This window comes from Balearica regulorum, chromosome 5 (assembly GCF_011004875.1).
Source record: "Balearica regulorum gibbericeps isolate bBalReg1 chromosome 5, bBalReg1.pri, whole genome shotgun sequence".
Taxonomy (NCBI): domain Eukaryota; kingdom Metazoa; phylum Chordata; class Aves; order Gruiformes; family Gruidae; genus Balearica; species Balearica regulorum.
Window position 1 is genome coordinate 37,602,676 of NC_046188.1, and position 18,580 is coordinate 37,621,255.

An 18,580-nucleotide genomic window follows, 5' to 3' on the forward strand; every position below is an offset into this window, starting at 1 on the left:
CAGAGGGCCGAGGTTTGCAGCATGCAAGGCTTCAGTTGCTCTGACAGCGGGATTCTAAATCTCAGTTCTTTATTCAAGCCTTAAGGGACCTACACATGTGTAATTCTAGCATTCTGCCCCCTCCCTCCTACATGCCGTCTGATTAATATCATGATCTGTTTAATTCCCTGAGGAAACTTAACAAAAAAAAAAATACAGCAATAACTTATAGCATGATTGGTGAGGTGATAATTAAAAGCATTTTCTGGTTCACAGGGCCCTAGCATTGCCAGATGCCATGATTGGGCAAGCTTTGTTTTTCAACCTATGCATCCTTTATATGTGCAGGCTGACAAAATTCCAGAGCTGGGTTGTTTGGGGCGGGGGGGTGGGGGTTCCCACCCTTAGGTCAATGGTTTGGGATTTTATTTTCTAATCTTGGAGAGTCAGGAAGAAGTGACTGCATAGGAGAGGTTAGACAGAAGAAGCTGCTTAAGTTTTAGTGGTGAGCAACGTGGGGAAGAACTCTGTATACTAAGAGAGTGGTGTAAATTAGTACAATTCTAGATTTTAGAAAAAGAGGTAATTTCTCAAAAAATGTCATTAGAAAGGGAAGAAGGGTGAGCTGAGGGTAAAGAATTTATCCTTGATTACGGAAAGGAATTGACTTAACCACTGTCGTCTTGGTCTTCACCATCCCTCCCACCAAAGCACTACTCATTCGATCGTTCGCACTAGCAACGCTGGAGCAATAGAGTGCTGGAAACTCATCCCCTTGTGGTATGTTGTCCGGCCACAGAGGCAGAAGGTTTACACCAGTAAAAAGAAAGTATCTGTTCCCAATGATTTCGACTCCCTGATTCCCTGATTTGGACCCTGTTTCAGGTGCTGTAAACCACCAGCTGTCTTACCACCTCCACAGCCCTCCCGAGACCTGACCATTTTGGTCATGGCTGGTAGATTGTCTGGCAAGAAATCAGACCAGCTGGATTTTCTCATTTCTTAATGTCAGTTCCTTTTTTAGGTCAGCAGACAGGAGTCTCAGTACTCAAATGTGTGTGCTTCTCTCTCTGCCTGTCTCTCTCTTCCTCGCCTCAAAACAGAATCGACGTGAACTCACGGATGGCAAGGAATGAGATCCGCTGGTGCAAAACACACTGATAGCAGTGGGCATGCTGGTATTGGATTAAAAACAAACCAGCATCTGTCCAGTTCTCTGGAGGATCCTTCCTACGTCTTGACCTGGACAGAGGTCCCAGCTGATTTTTCAGGGTAGAATAATGGCTAATATTGCTTCTTTGAAAAAGCTTCTAATATTTCATGGAGAATACTGAAAGTCCTTATTTATATACGGTTTTGCTGGCCTGTCACATATTTTGGTTTATTTTCCCTCATCCCTCAGGGAAAATTCCTTGTAAGTGGGGAATAAGCAGCAGCAGCTAAGAGACTCTTAAACTGCAGTTCTCATGAAAAGAAGGTCTTTAGGTCAGGAACTATCTTTTTGTTCTTAGTGGTTTGCATATTGCAGATGAGAGCTCTAGGAGTTGTCACAATAGAAATAATGAATGGCTGGAAAAAAGACAGCAGAAAGGGCCCTATTCTTGATCTAATGTCAGATTAACACTGTAAAAATCACCCCGAATGATTCACAGATACACAGAAATATAGTGATAAACAAAAAAAGTGTGAAAACTCACCTCCTTGGGGTGTATGAGATAAATAAACCGTGTTGTCCAAAATGAGAAGTGAGCTTATTCCCTTTCTGTCACATTCACTGCTGTCTCTCCATCAGAACTTTGCAGCTGGAGTCTATAAGAGGCAATTTTCAGTCTCTTGATGATGACGACTGAATTGGAACAGTCTTTTCAGTGTAATCTCTAGTAGGCATTTCAGTGCCACAGCAGTAGCATAGCTATGAACTAGGGGTAGTCAAAAAAATTTCCATTGAAACTGTTTTTTTTTAACTGGGGATTAGTAGGGGTTTGCAGTTAATTGCTTCGTTTGCTAAGTATATTTTGATGACTATGCTATTAAAACAAAAAGGGAAACTAAATTACACATCATTGATTACTAAACAATTCCAGCTTCCAGCTAAAATATTTTTACTTCTTTTTAAATAAAATTTGAAGTAAGCTGGAATAATCTGGGTGGGGTTTTGCACAGATTTAGAACTAGGTGTTTTTTGGGAGTGAAATTGCAAGATTCCCTTTCTTAAAAGGAAGAGAATAAGCATTTTAAAAGTTAGAATTTTTACATGGCTAGTTTTGTGGCCAAGCTTGATTTCTTACAGCAGCAACTGGTTTTCCTGCCATATGTCCTAAATAATAAAAGACCGTATGGCCTTCATACGTGTGCTCTAGGAAGTAAGTTTTGATTTTTCTCCTAAGATGAACCAGACTTTGCTGTTGATACACCTGCATAACCCATTAACTGAAACAGATCTGTACAGTTGGAATGGGGAGCAACATTTGCTTTAGTGTCTGTTCATACAAATCAGTAATTTGTGTTTGGTAATTACCTAGGTGTATGTATATATGTGTTTTGGTCTGTGCTTTATCTCAAGCAAGTGGTATCAAATGGTGGCCTAACTAGCTACCTACTTCTAGGGCTTTAATGTAAAGGACCCTTTGGTTCTTTTCATCCTCACTCATTTTCTGTTAGTTTTGTGAAGGTGAAGTATATAGCAGGAAGAGTTTGGGCCGTACCTTGGCTGCCCAGTGCAGAGAGTGAGCGGGTCACCACTGTAGGATGAGAGACTCGGAGTCACCTTTTGCCTGAAGAAAAAGCTGTGGAGAAGGGCTGAAAACGGCAGAAGTCAGCATGTGGGAGTTTGAAGGGCACTGTGGTTAGTTACTTCACAGATGAGTTTGTCCTGTGGGTTGTTTTTTACTGTGTGATGGGTTTTTCCACCATTGGATATTTTTATACTTGTACTTTCTGAGTAGGTGAAGATGGAAAAAAAGATTGAGGGTTGAGGGTTTTTTTTTTCTCTCTCTCTCTTCTGGTGTCATTGTTAGAGATCTGCACCAAAAATACAGACTGAATGCAATGCAGGTGAAAAGCAGTGATCTTTATGAGCTCTGCTAGTGAACCGGAAAGCTGCACAGCCTGAGCAACAGGGAAAGTACTTTCATTCTTATTGCATGATGTGCCGTTTTTGTTGAGCTCGGTAGCTTAATTCTTTATAAATATTTTCTCTGTACTTTTGGAGAGATTTTTCCTCCTTTTTGATAAATCAGGCTTTTATTAAGGTGATTTAATGTTAAGATTTGAAAGATTTGGGGACTGGTTGTTTCTCTGTTTTCTTATTTCACTGTCTCTATTTTGTTATTTCACTGTCGTATTGTGCATCGATCCTTTTTTTTCCATTTGGTGAGGAAAAATTTTTGCATTACTAAATTGATAGAGATTGCAAAGGGGTCTACTGGTGGGGCTGAATCTGCCAGGCAATGACTCTTTCATCTGGAAAGACAAAAATCCATATGAGAATGTGGAAAGGGTGGTATTCATTGCTCTTGTGCAGTTATACCAACAAGGAGCAGGTTATTTTTTTTAATCAAGAGTATAATCACATTCTGCCTCCAAGGAGTCCTTGCATTTTAAAAATGTTGTTTTAAGAAGTATGTTTTATTTGATTTAAGACACTAGTATAGTTATCGTAATTTTCGTAGGACAAGACACTAATGAAACTGAAGTTCCTTTATGATTAAATCCTCTTCAACCATATTTGCAACAATTGGGACTTGATTACATGAGGACTTAGTCTTTAAAATGGTACCTCCTTATCTATAGAGGACAAGCAAGTCTTTGAGACAATGTCTGTACTTGTAATTCTCTGGTTGGACATAACAGAATTATCTCAGAATCAGTATTCAGCTGATAATTCTACTGTTTCCTCCAGTGAAAAATGGAAGGTGGAATAAACCCACTTTCCCCATCCTCCCTATATGTGGCATTCATCTCGGTGACAAGGAAGGTACTTACATAAGGTTTGTTTTAATTGCATTGATGGGAGGGGAACAAACAAAATTAATCTAGCACTTGTGTGTAAGTAGGGCCAAGGGTTGTTGCCCAATTCCACTGACAGCTCCTTCCAGGACAGTGGAGCCCAGTGTGAGCCTCGTCTTCTGCTTGGGAGCAGCACTGTGGGCCTCAGTTGAAGAATCGCCCTTTCTTTGGTTTGTTTTTCCCCTGGTTGTGGAGAGGCATTTACTTTGCATTTGATTCAGACCACAAGAAGCTTTATTTTCACTCGTGACAGCTGTTCAGCGAGAGTGAAGCAGCCAGTTCCTCCTTTATGCTTGCGATCCAGAACCGATACAGTCTCTGCTGGTGTGTCTGTCGGTGCCTGAAGAGCTCAGTTTCAGAAGAGATGGTAGAACAGGTACCTCGTGCAGTCCTTGGCCTGTCTGCTGACATGCCCTTTGAAGAGCAGTTTAATGCTAGTTCATTTTGTGTGAGTAAAGGAGGAGTGTTTACGGGAATTGAAAACACCACTTCATTGTACTTGAGCTGGATCTGAATATATAAAGCAGGGGGTTGTTCAAAGGTCTTCTCCCACCCTTCCAGCATGCACCTTCACCTCCCCATGCTAGGATCCCATCTCTGTGCTTCTGGACAGCCGCTCCCTTTTCCCACATACTGCATCCATAAACTGATATCTGCCCCCTTTCTCTCATCTGTCTGTCAGCCCTGTTTTCTGCCTCTCCTAGTCCCTGTGCTCCATGTATCACCCGTGTGCTGGGCAGAAGCCATCACGCCAGCAGTAACTGGAGACCTGTGCTCTAAGCAGGCTGGAGGAACTGCTGCCTGTCAGCTGTGATTGCACATCACTGCCTCTCTGGAAGCATCCACCCCGCAGCATGCATAAGCACCTTCATGTCACAGCTGGAAGCTCTTGCTTCATACCACTCTGAAGGGCTTCGGGTTGGACAGTTTGGGGACTTCAGAGCAGAGACCAAAGTCCCTTACGAGCCTGCTTTCTTCTTGGGCCAAGGTTGGTCTGATACTCCCATCTGCAAGTATGAAGTATCAGGGTTTGGAAGAACAAGGCAATGTATGCTGAAAAATATCACTTTCTCTTTGAACAGTATTATTTATCCACTTCCTTTGTCCAGTTCATTAATGACTAAGTAGTGGTTGAAATAACAGAAAAGATAAGTCTCAGGGTTTTTTTAAGGCCGTGTTTGAATATAAATCTGTTTTCTTAACATATCCACTTTCCTTCCTCTGAGACATTTACTATTTTTTTGTGTTTAGAGCAAGGAGAAAGAATGAAGCACATGCTGTCACTGCCCTTGAACTTCTTTGCAAAGCTGGCACTGCTTCCCCCTCGGTTTACTTCACTTCTTGTTGGTTTGCCTCTCTGCCTGCCTAATGCATCAGCTTGCAGGAGGATCCCATATAAAATGGAAACCTTTCCTGTGAGGCATTCCTTTCCACTCTGTAAAAAGTCTTTGCTGTAAATTTGCTCCAGGCTTACTAACCACTTTGCACCAGAGTCATAAATTTGAATAACTTCACAGAAGAGGATTTGCCTGAAAGTGGGTCACACAAACAGCCCTCTTCAGACAGGGGCTGACACAGTATGGTACAGTAGGCTTGCTCCCGTGCAATAAAATAAAATAAATGACAGCAATTAGCTTTCTTGTTCTGCCACAAGGCTTACACCTCTAGCACTGTTCACTTTGGGACAGGTTTTAGGTCTGGAACAAATGCAGAATTAGGAATTGCTGTGGAGTGATATCTCCATAATATCAGCAGGCTCCAGACATTTAACCACTGAAATGCCCTGCTCAGTATTGTAACAGCAAGATCTTACTCCTTCTGTTAACTAATAGCAGAGACACACAATTTGAGGGAAATTTGGATGTGACTTTTGCGACTGTTTTATGCCAACAGTAGCTGGAATGTCTGGGCTTTTTGTCTGTAGTCAGAGGTCCTCGAGCAGTGGTAGGTGAATTGCTTCTTGGTGGTGTGGAGCGGAGTCTTCCAGCTGCATACAGGGGTGAAGTTACACCAGCTGTGAGGGGAACACCTCCACACCCACCAGAACTCACACTTTGCTGCCTCACTTGAATTTTGTGATTCCTACCCATTTCTAGCAGGCAGGAAAGAAGGATGATGTTGACAACAGGAGGAACTTGTAGCTTATTCCACATGACAAAGAGAGGATTGCAAAACTTTAAAGCTGCTTCACTGTCTTTTATTCTCCCTTAGCCTATTTGTACAGTAATGGCATTTTACTTCTGTGGTGTTAGCACAAAAAAGCAAAAGCTTGTAGAACTTAATGAACTTAATTAAGTAACTTGGTTTAAGTTATTCTAAGAGAATGGAATACAGACCTCCCAGCACCCTGCTTTAACACTTGAACCTGTTCTGTCCTCCAGCTGGCAAATTAAATCCAAAACATAGATGAAGAGAAATTATTATTGTCAGTACATCCACCTTCCAATAGAATGGGTTAGACTAATTAACAGAATAGCATTCCTAATACTGAAACTTCCAGTTAGATGCTCCTGCAGTGAGTTATTCAGGTGGAAGCTTGATGCTGATCAAGATATTAGTACCTTTGTTTTGAGGAAAGAAAAGCAGCCATCCTTTCTGGATGGCACAACTGTAGCCTGTTTTCAGACTAGAACAGATGTTGTTCTGGAGGAGTGAGTATTGTGCATGTCCCAGTGAGTTCCCATGACGTGGGAAGTAATTCAGACAAGTACAGAGTTCAGACTCTTGTCAAACTATTGGCTTGAACTAGGTGTTTCACTCATTTCTTTTGTAGACTTAATTGAAATCCTGCTGATGTTAATTGAACCTTATATTACTTGGGAGGGAGGTTTGAGATCTTCAGCTGAGTCCTATAGCACACTGCAATCATTCCAGGCCCCTCTCTCCAGCTGCTGCTCTCCTCTGCCTAATGCACTCTAATACAGCGTCCTTCTCATTGCTTGCAAGCTACCGGCAGCGGCACAAATAATGATTATTACTGCAAGCCAACACTTTTGGTCTTACCCTTTACTGGATATTTGTCCAAAATAAAAGCTGTAGTGAATGAAGAAATTATGTTTCTGTGCTGAATAGTTGGGGGGGAAAAGTAACAAAACCCACAACCTTGCAAATGTAAAAGCAATGAAGGGTTTTAAACCTGAATCTTCCAGAAGCTCCACTGAGCCATGAGATGACAAAGTCATCTCAGTACAGTGTTGCTTCCAAAACCAATTACTTATAATTTAAGTTTAACATTAACTGTTTCATTACTGATCATTTTGACAGAAACATAAGGCTGCTCTGAAGTTTGTATTGCAGAGTGTCTGGTCTATCTTTAATTGACTTAGTTGACAAGGATTTCATGACTGTCTTGGGGAAGCAATTTAGTTCATCGCCTGATAGATGACAGGAAGTTCCTTGTCTTTAAATCTAACTTTCTCTCATTCAACTTTAGGCCAATGCTCATAGCTTTTTAACAGTATGGACTGTCTGTCTCAGTTCAATTTTCAACTTGCACATGATCATTTATACTCATATAACAATTGGGATTTTGTTTCTGTATTTCTTTGGTTTGTCTGGCTTGCTCTGTTCTTGAAGTGTCATTTGAAGTACAAACAAGTCACCCATCTATCTGTTCATCTCACACAGAACTGTGGTAAGCAAAGATGAAGGTATGGGGCACCTACCTGCCTGCGTATGTATATGTGGTTTCAATACAAGAAGACTCAGGTGCAATGGCAGTTCAGCAACTGGATCATGTGGCATTATTGGAAACACTTCTTTATGTTGTCATTGCTGATTGCAGCAAAGCGCATTTTCCTTCAGGGTTATATAGAGTTCATATGATTTCAGAGACACCAGAATGGTATTTACAGCTAAGGGGCTCCCTTCTTTGCAAATCTTAGAAAATGTGTGGAATGCCTGATGGCATGAAGCAGCATTCTGATTTTCAGACCGGGGTATTATGGCACCACATTCTGCTCCTTTAGCGTCCCTGTTTGTATGCTGTCGCTCTGCTGGCCTGCTTCCCTCTCCTCAGTGCCCATAGAAAGCTGGTTTGCTTGGGGATAGTATGTCTAAAGAGGAAGAGGCAAGTGTCCCCCATGCGTGCTGCACCTCCAAATATTTAGTAAATGTACCAATCCCTCCAAGAAGGTAGGTACTATTATGCAACATATCCTTAATCCTTGGCACTTTCTCTAGGTGTCAGAGGGTGAGATGGAGAACTCACACTGCAGTTGTATAAATAAATCAGAAAGGTAGGAAATTCATGTGATAGTGCCATCTATTAAGTATTAATTGTGATTACTTAGCTTAGGGAATGATCCGAGATGACTGATTAGAGTTTTCATGCTGAACCCTTCACTGTGGTGCAGTCCTGACACAATTCCTTTCATATTTATCTTCAGGAGCTTCTGGAAGTGGGAAGAGGGAATCTGGTTGTGTGACAGCAGCTCTCGGCAACACATGGAGTCACAGCGTCAACACCAGGCTCATACTACAATATCATGACTTGCAGACACGACAGGTGAGAACTTAACAATGAAGAGAATTTAAATAAAGCTACACCAGCAAGGGTCAGTCAGATGGGCTAACTGTGTCCTTCAGCTCCTGTGGTGATGCAGTGCCTGTTGAGAACCTGGCACTCTGCAGCCAATTGCTTATTTGGGGTGGGGGGCAGTCAGTATCCTTTGATTTCAGGGATGGCCATTCCTCCAGTGCTTCCCTGTGCTTAGCTGAGTCACAGGACCTAGCGTTGGCCTGTTGGCACAGACGTACAAGTTCCTTGAGCTTTGAGTGCATTTCATGTTGTGGAGATGAAGGGTAATCCTAAAAGTGCTTTCTTACACGGGGATTTTGGGGCAGGAGTAGGAGGCTAGTCCTTTCACTGCCATGATTGTTTTGCTGTCATCCTTTCCGCTCTTTGTGCCAAATTTCATCTGTGACTGTTAGGACAGGGAGCACTCTATGTTCTGCAGCTACTGTTTGCAAGTGGAAGCTTGCTGCCTGCACCAGCAAGCTTAACTTGGAGCAGTAAGTACGGTACCAATTCTTCCAGAAGTATGCCTGCAAAAAGGAGAATGCTTACCTCTTTCACGAAGAGACTTCATGCTTTTGAGTGGAATATAGTAGCATTTTTGACTGCATTCTTCACCTCTTGATTTAAAAAAAACTGTGGAAAACTAGGAGGCAAGACATTTAGAGTTTGATTGAGGGAATAACTTTTGTTTTTAAAAACATCATAACCCATGATTTCATCTGTCCCTTGGGATATCTGCAGTTACAATCTCTTTTGGCTTTGTCTATTCTGTTTTCACATTGATGTAACTCTTCCCAAAGGCTGTGACCGTCAGTCTTAATGTTATTGATTTTCTGCCCATTAAAGTAGACACCTGTCAGAAAAATTGCTACGCAAAATTTGTACCATCTTACTCCCATAGCGTTACTACCCATATGCGTTCAGATCGGTGCTCCTGGTTTTGCTGCCACAACACAAGGTTTCTCACTTTGAGGTTGCAGTCTTTAGAGCCAGAGGAGAGGAAGCCATTCCGTTTTATTCTGCTCATTAGAAGTAAAATCATAATGATGGCACTTCTGTTCCTGCAAGCAGTGGGTACTGTGGAGCAGCAGTAGTCCCCTGGACTCTCAGGTAGCAGGTTAACTGTGTTAAATGCAGTTAGAAAAAGCATCTTCTGGATTCACTTCTAAAGTCTGTGCACAGTTGTATAGAAACACAGTCTGGTCTGTGATGAATTCTCCTTTTCTACATGTGTGTGCAAAACAAAGTTCTTCACAAATTTCCTGGATCGCTGTGGAGGTACATGAGAGGTGGACTTGGCAAAGGGAAAAGGGCAGAAACTGGGCTTTGTGCTGCTTCATGATGCACAGTCGGCTAAAAAGAATTAAGAACATTCCTCTGGTGGTGGAAAGAGGGAGCAGTTTCCTAAAGAACATTTGGATATTAAATATAGTTTTTCCTGATTTTGCCTGAGGAGTAATAGATCGCAAGTGTATGAAATGTTGTTTTCAAGCCTTTAAAATTCCATTATAGAAATATATTATGATCCACTTTAAAAAAAAAGCTGAGTTTTACTCTGTAACTAGCTGGGTTTATCAGGCGCACCGCCTTGCTTGCACGTGAAGCCCTGGACTCATTGTTTTAGTTAAGCAGAAGAACTAAATCTACAGTGAGGAAAAACAACTTAAAGTAAACATTAGTATATATTATTAAAAGCAACATAATCTGAAACAGAAGCATGATATGAATAGTGATAGGTCTGTGAAGTCCATGGATGAAATGGGATATGTCCATGATGTCGTGTAAATATTTTTCTGTTGCTGATAGCTGTGTTCTTTCTTTAGATAAATTATCTTTTCTTAAAGTCATAGAAATCTTTCAGCTAGACATGCAGTTTCCACTTAGAGGAAGGCATCTAGAACTACTCTACCTGTAGCAGCACTGTATTGATTAAATTACTATAGTTTTACACACATACGTTCTTTCATAATTGCTTTATACCCACTTTCAGAAATGAATTGTGAATAAAGGTGCCTCAGTTCTTGAGATGCCATTTCAGTCATCATAAGGTGGTTCTGCCAGGAGGTATTGGATATCAGAGCTTTGAAAATCAGCACTTCTTAAGGAAGCTTAACTTGGAGGTCCAAAAATTCTCAAGTCAATAATCACTTTTACAAATTCTCATATTACTGTAGGAAAAAAAAAAAAAAAGCCTGTGATTATCTGTGTAGTCTTAAAGTGAAGTTCTGCCCAAGGAAATTACTGAAAGCACACAGTTGTTCCAGAGATTTGGGCGAAAAGTTAGTGCAAAAACAAGTTTTTCCTGCTTTTCACAATTTTTGACCCTGCAGAATCAATACTGTTCAAGGAATAACCTATGTTTTGTTCTGACTTGCACAGCGGACACAATTTTTTCTTTCCAAAGTTAGAATTCATTCGTTCTTCAGTCACTTGACCTCCTGAAGCAGCTTCTCCTGGCTCTACTTTCACTCCTCCTTTTCCTGGAGGGGCTGGAGCAGTGCCAACAGTCTGAGGGATCTTCCCTTGCATCCGACTTCCATGGTAGTAGAGCCACCGTGCTAATCCTTGCTAGGGAATCGTACCCATCAAGAGAGAAGGCACCTCTTGAGATGCCCTGGGCCATGAGGCCCAAGGGTGGTATTCTTCAGAATGTGAAGTGATAATGTAAACGTTAAGGAGGATTCAAGCAGCAAGCAGTTTTCCAGAACCGTACTATCTTCTGGACAGGACAGGCCACTGGGCTGCTAGATGCTTGTTCTTAGTCATGCGATATTCGCTTCTAGGAAAGCTTGGAAGACATAGTCCCTGTTCCTGAAACTGTGGGGAGTGCCAGGGCAGCAGGTGGCAGAACGAGTATGCAACAAACCTAAGGAAATTAAGCATAGAATTCCTACACAGGAATTTTTTTTATATGTTAAATAAAAGGTTCCTTCATTTTGTTTGTCCAGTAGACATTTTTTCAGCCAACTATCCCTTTTTCCACTCCACCCTCCCTATGTCTGGTGAACATTAATAAGACAGCAGCCAATTCAACAAAGTAATGAAATTTCTGGGTCATCCTGCCTGCCTTAAAATCAATTAGGTTTGCTTTATTGCTTGGATAGGAGCAGGTTTCTGAACAAACACATGAACTTTCCTCTTTTGCCCCCTTCTAGAAGCCAGTGTTCTGGTTTTGGTTTCCTCCAGGACAGAAGTAACGGCAGAAGGAGGCTTCCAGTCTGCATTTAAATTCCTTATGCCACCAAAACCCAGAAGCATGGACTACAGTGTAGGAATCTTTTAAGTGCTGAGGTGGGACTAAGCTGCACGATTTCCACAACGGCACGGTGGCGTAAGAGCTTGGGAAAACACGGGGAAAGTTAATTGTTTTGCACAAATGGGTCCATGAAGGGAATTTGCTATTATCTTTATGGATACTGATACTTGATTCTCCCTAAGCACTCTTGTAAGTAGTTAACCATGACATTTGTTTTCCTGAAATCCATACATAAACATGCAGACCCTTTGAGTTTCAGCCAAAACCAATGGGGCTGCACTAGAAACTGTCACGACTCCTCAGTTAGCCCTACGTGTATAATTATCCTTCTTTCCTGAACCAGAGTCAGCAGGCTCCAAGGTTACTGTTTTCATGTGTGCTCAGCTGTCTTTGCGGGACAGCATGATAGGGTTTAATACATTGACGTGCTATATTTAACATTTTATTCTTGTCTGCTGGAGACAGGGTGCTGGATTAAGCGAGACACTGGCCAGATCTGATATGGCAACTTCTATGGGCCTGGTTTATTTTATAGTTTTCAAGGGCTTTGTGAGACTCTTAATGTTTCTAACGTGTTTTGAAATTCTCAGATGGGAAGCGCACATGGAAGTGTTATTCTATAACAAATCAGTGTTCTCCTGTGGTATTTTCGAGAAAGAGCTTTTAGGATTGAGATAGGGGCTGGAGCTTTCAAGCCGTGCCAGGTGAGCTGTTGTGCAGCAATTTTCCTGCTTCAGGTGAAGCATTTCAAATGCATGAGTATATGGTGAGTCATTGTTAAAAAACAAAACAAAACAAAAAACCCCTTCTCTCATTCAGACTAATGCCAGACATAACTTTTGTTGTGTCCTTGGTTACAGACCAGCTGTTTTGTCTTGCTCTGCTTAGTATCATATGAATAAGCTCTGAATAAGCATTCCAAAATTGCGATGGTGAAGTAACCATGGTACTCGCTGGTGTGGGGAAGGGCTGAGAGAGAGATGAGGGGAGTGAGGATGAAGTTTTACATTTATGTGACTTGCTAAGGCCAACTGCTATGATTCTTTACCTTAAATTTGTTATAATTCTAGAGACGCAGTTCTTTTGAATTGTACAGATGTTTGGCTGTAACTCTACCAGTCATTGAAAAAATATATTAAAAATAGAAATAATGTAACTTGTTGCAGTCATGATGGTTTTGGAGCATAAGTGAGACCAAATTTATCTCTCCCTGTAAAACGCTGAAGGTAGTTGTTATGTGGACTCTGTAGCTGTTGGATAGCTGTCCTGTTTTAAAGATAACACCAGCTGAGGTTTTCATTTATAAAACAGGGCAGAAAATAAACCACAGAAAATAAAACAATTACAAAGAAAGCAAGAAGACTGTGGAAGAAACATACACTAAGTACTAATATCTGGGGTTAACACTTTTTAAATGTTGCTAATGGTCTGGTGGATAGCAAGTAAAGTAATGAAGTTTGGAAATGCCGTCCAACTTTCATGTGTTGAAACATAATGGAAGATTGTAGCCTCATACTAGAAAGGGTTCTGATTACTTTGGTGAGATGGTAATATTTGCTGGGGAGAAAGAAGAGGCAATGAAATGTAATCAGACAGAACATGTACTGGAATCACTCTGAGGTGGAGGGAGTAAGGTGAATAATACAAATAAAATACAAAGAGCATTGGTGTGTTTTCTCCTGTTAACTTTGTAGCAATTATAGCTACCTACTAAAGCAAATTGAGAAGAAGAAAAAGCAATTAAAAAAAGATCTTTTTAATAGTATTAAACATAGTTTTGGAGTCAGATGAGGAAGACGGAGATGGCCACTAGTGTTGAGAAATGCAGATGGAAAGCTTTTCACCTACTTCAGTGAGAGCAGAGGAGAAGCTAGTTCAGCCTTTGACACGGTGGGGCACGAAAGAGCCCATAGAGAACTGGGCACTGAAATCTGCGTTTGACCAAAGGAGGTGCCTGAAGATGTGTGAAGGTTGCCCATCGTTATGTGTGAGGCAAGAAGCATTGCTCTTTACATTGTCTTCTGCTGAGCTGGGATTTGGGGAGACTCAGAAAAAGAAGTCCCAGTACCCTAAGCAAGAACAGGAGAAAGCTCTGCGTGTGGGTTTTTAGCAGAAGTATTAAGACAAATGAAGTGCCATTCAGCAGCTGCGATCCATGTCAGGAAAACCTGTCTCTATATGCTGCATTAATCATGTGTATAGTATAGTAATGCAGATTATGTATACAATACTTTTTTTTTCAAGTGTTTAGACGTGAGAAAATCTGCAGATGGCAGTGGATAATGAGGTCCAGTAAGCAGCGATAGAAAAGGGATGTGGCTATTGGGTTGTTTCAAAATGGAAGTGGTGCAAAGTGTGTATCTGTTCTAAGCCATCTTATTATATAATGTGCTTATCATGTGGAAAATCAGTTCTGTGAAAACATGAAGAGAGCTTGTTTGTTGGGGGTTTTTTTAAGATAAGAATGATGGCATGGAATCATGCAAGGGATAGGAAATTTTGCAGGAAAGTAGATTTTTTTTTCAAGTGAGAATAATTTTTTATGGTTCTCCATTATGGAGGATGCTGCTTTTGAAGAAATAGCTGTGGAAAGACTACAGGAGCACATATTTGAATTCTGCAAACCCTTCCATTTAAAGAAACGTTGGTTTTTTTCTGGGATACACAGTTTACAGAGACCTGTGCCTCACCTCTGCCATTGTTTTAATATTTTGAAGCAAGACACAATGAAAGGTTGTTATGGCCTCAAATTTCCATGCATGTGTACAAACCACATCCTTTAAATTGCATAAATAAGAAGCTTATGGGTTTTTTTCTGATTAAAAAGGCTCTAGACTGATAACCCTTATAACAGAAATCTTTTGCTTATCCATAGATCATATATAAGCATAAGCAGCTATATGAACTTGAGTTACATGTGAATAGGATGAAACTGGACACAGTGCACAACTGTAGCATAAACAGATGATTATCGACACAGCATGATACTGACTTAATCCAGCAAAAGTGCCAAATTAAAGGATGCCATAAAAACAGAGAAGGTTCATGAACAAGTATGTGGAGCTCAAACATCACTAGGTCACTTACTTTCCTGCCTTGTGTGTTTGTTCATGTCTCTATTTGCAGTAAGCTTCCTTCTTAATGGACTTGTGGGGGATGGTCATACAATATAAACATCGCTATAGCCCTGTCTGCATTAAATGGGACTGGATTTATGGCCCTCTCCTCTTAACTGGACACTTTTATATAGAGAAAAATGTTTCCATCGTTCTTGAACAAGAATTCATTTACTCAGGTGCTTATAGAACACTAACCAACTTGTTATCTAAGAATCTAAATAGAAATGAAAGGACCCTAGGGAAAATGGAAAAGAACAGAAGAAAACCTTCAAATAGTTCATCTTTTTCTCTGTCATTTTTTTAATAAGCATTGCAGGTTTTCTTAATGGAGATTATTCTAATGTCAGATTGACAAAATATAGCAGCAGCTGTGCAAACTTCGAACTCATAGATCTGTAGTTCAAAGCATCCTAAAGAGAGAAGCAGGAACATCAGACATGGATACTTCCTGTTAGATGTCTTTGACTGAGAGGCCAGTCAGCTCTCATAGGTGACTCCTCTTTGCTGCTAATCTACACCGGTTATGAGTTAACCATCTCATAGTAGGTTGTACTTTCGAATTACTATGCAAGCATTTGCTGACTGATCTCTGCAACGCCCATGCCAGGTGCTCATAACCAAGGAAACTGAGTCATAGATAAGTAACTGGCCAGAGTAAATCCTTTGCAGCTGGGAGCAAAGCTGGAATCTCTTCACTGCCACTTACTTATCACTAAGCTTGATCTTGCTCAACCTTTACTGCCTCTGTTTCAGGCACTTAAGTCTTTGCACGTCCTTGTGGTGTGTAGTTCCTTAGTTCCTCAGCTGTGAAGGTACTCCTTCTGCTTCCTTCTCCAATTTTATCTGCAGATGAACTCACCTGCTGAACTGGTTTTAACTGTAGTCACTGACTTCTCTCAATCTCTCTCCTTAGCATGCCATAAACATTTCTTCACCAGTGTTCACCATTAATAAAAGGTTAATGAAACTGAGACTGTGGCTTGAACTATATGGCAAAATTCTCTCTCTGCTTCCTTGTTTCCAGTCTCTGTTGATACTGTAGGTGATTTTTCTAAGCCTCAGCTCTAGAAATCACCTTGCATTCCTATGTCTCTCCTCTTTGCAGACATCAAAGCTATTCCAAGTTGCAAGTTCCCAACAAAGTGAGTAGCTAGCACTTAATGTTTTTAGATTATTAAAATGCTTGTCCAGACTCTTACCTTCCATATTGGTTAATGCAACTTCTTCATTGCTAGTATTATCAACCCCATATTTGTTTTATTTCTTCCAAACACACCACATAAAATAGAATTGCTACCTTGGTGAGACCTACTTAGTCACAGTGACATTATTGTTTTAATTTGTATCTATTGTCTCAGTTCTGTAACTGGGAAAATGGCCTTTTGCCTTGGTCCAGTTGATAATTCTGCACCTTCATGTTAATCAGATAGCAGATTCCCAGAAATTGGGGCTATGTCTCCTGCTCTTTATTGGGAGCCATTTAACGGTCAGGATAGGAGGAGTAAGATTACTATAACAAAATCTGTTCTGAATATAAACAGAGCACTTCAGTCTGTGACGCTGTTAATCCAACGCCCTTTACAAACACTGCATTTACAGTTCACTAAAAGAGCATAAAAATGGAGAAAGAACCAGATAGGACTTTCAGGCTCTGGTCTGAATTGTCTGAAGAATGCTCTGTTTGTAAGCTTAAGCCCCTTTGCAGAGAGGGAATGAACACAAATTCCCATCCTGTTTATACAGAATCACTTTTCTGATTTTTATTGGACTTCAGTGTGAGTTTTCCCCTCAAAACAGAGTGGAATTAACCTAGGGCAGATTCTGTCATCAATATCTGAAGCGTCATTGCTCCTAACATCAGAGTGGCAATGACCAAAGTTGTTTACCCTTGGAATGTCTTGGCAAATCCTCCTGCCTGCTCTCTTCTACCAGATCCTCTTTTTTTTCTTTTTTCTTCTTTTTTTTTTTTCCCAATTGAAAACAAGCAAACTAAAAAATCTAACTCAAATTTAAGTGTTTATTATTCAGAAAAGTTCTGCTAAGTCTGTCTTGGACTATAGCATACTTAAAGCTTGGAGGATTCTTAATAGTGAAAAAGATCAGAATATCATTATGAAGGACCTGGATAACCTTAAGTAGTGAAAATATAGTGGAATATAAGATTGATAATAGAAGTAATCTCTAAAGTAATACTGGGCATTACAAATGAGTTTCTGCTTTACACAAGGAGCATACAAGCTCAAAGTGAAGCTAATACTGGAGTGGTTTAGTTTATCACAGAAAAACTAATTCAACAGTGTAATGCAATCACGAAAAGGGTCTGTGCTATCTTAGCATAGATCAGGCAGGGTATTTTCAAAGGAAAGAGAAAAGTGTTTGTACCAAGATACTGAGGACATCTCTGGAATACTGTATATGGCCTGGATATGTGTGTTCAAGTTACTTACTTCTTCTTTCTTCTCTTTCTACTTACTTTCTTCCCAGGTAAGGTCTGTGCTAGATAGAATATATTTATTGACATAGCAACAAGTTTGAGCTGTCACTGGTAAAAAAATAAACCTCAGATAAAGTTTTAAAACCAGACAAATTTTGACATGCTGACTTCAGTGGACAAAATGCATCACATCTGTGAAAAGGCAGGGATCAGACACGATCCCCATGTTCAGGCATCATGACTTTTATGATGCTCTAAACATATTAAGGGAGAATTATCTCAGGAGTTTGTATATCTAGGATATTATACTTTGAACTTGAATTTTTGCTTGTTTTATGAATCTAATGTCATTGAACTGTTCTAGATTGACAATACAGGAGAATGACAGCCAGCGAGCGGCATTTAAAATCTGCTGTGCAGAAAAAAAGTGTGTTTTCTTCAGTTCAGCCTTATCAGTATATCTACCCTGGGTAAGATCAATTAATCTAGAAGGATTTGCTCTACGTAGACTTTTTGATCTTTGATCTCTGTAATTCCTGTCTGTGGTATCAGTGCCCTTAGCTGCAATCTAAAAACAGACTGAAAAAGAAGACACCCTCTTAACTACTTAGAAACTCAATACAGACTCACTTTAAGAAATAAAAACAATTTTGACATACCACTGCCTGAGATGAACTGCACCTTAAAATGCAGGGTGTTTTGATGGTTTCCAGTGTTGTTCCAAGCTCTGTTGGGAGCTGCCTGGCCAACTTTTATCACATCTACCCATCATATTTCATCAAGAAAATAAGAAAAGATATAATTTTCACAATATTACCTTCCCCTAGACTGATTGTTGTAACTGTTGCAAAAATGCAATGGGATTTTAGGTCATCTGCTCAATCAGGAATGGAAAGGATGTGTCCAGGAGATGGTAGTGTATTATACCCACATTGGGGAAACATTGGAAGATACTTGTGACTAAAAGGTAAAAGGCAATATAAATAGCTAGCAGAGCCATCCAGCTTCTGGCTCTCATGTGTAGTACTTATGCTGCACTTTGATTAGGGAGATGTGTGTCCTCTGGATACATATTAACAGAAAAGAGTAAATTCCTCAATCCATGTTGAAGTTCAGTGTTTCTGACAGGCTTGTGATTGATGGATAACTTCAACTTTTCAGATACTGGTAGGAAGTAGTGTAAAGTGCAGCTCGGTTAATGAATGGCTTCTTCCTTGAGTATTCTTATTGGAGCAACACTAAATTGGAAATAACTAACCAGGTAA

General features: G+C 40.4%; 1 protein-coding gene across 2 annotated transcripts in view; it reads left to right on the top strand.

The window, feature by feature from the left end:
* Positions 1–18,580, top strand: part of RAD51B (RAD51 paralog B) — a 469,034-nt gene that overhangs the window by 273,714 nt on the left and 176,740 nt on the right. For both annotated transcript variants that reach the window (XM_075754197.1, XM_075754195.1), the window contains exon 9: positions 8,376–8,494. In XM_075754197.1, the coding sequence (XP_075610312.1) occupies positions 8,376–8,494 (119 nt within the window). The remainder of the gene's footprint in view (positions 1–8,375; positions 8,495–18,580) is intronic.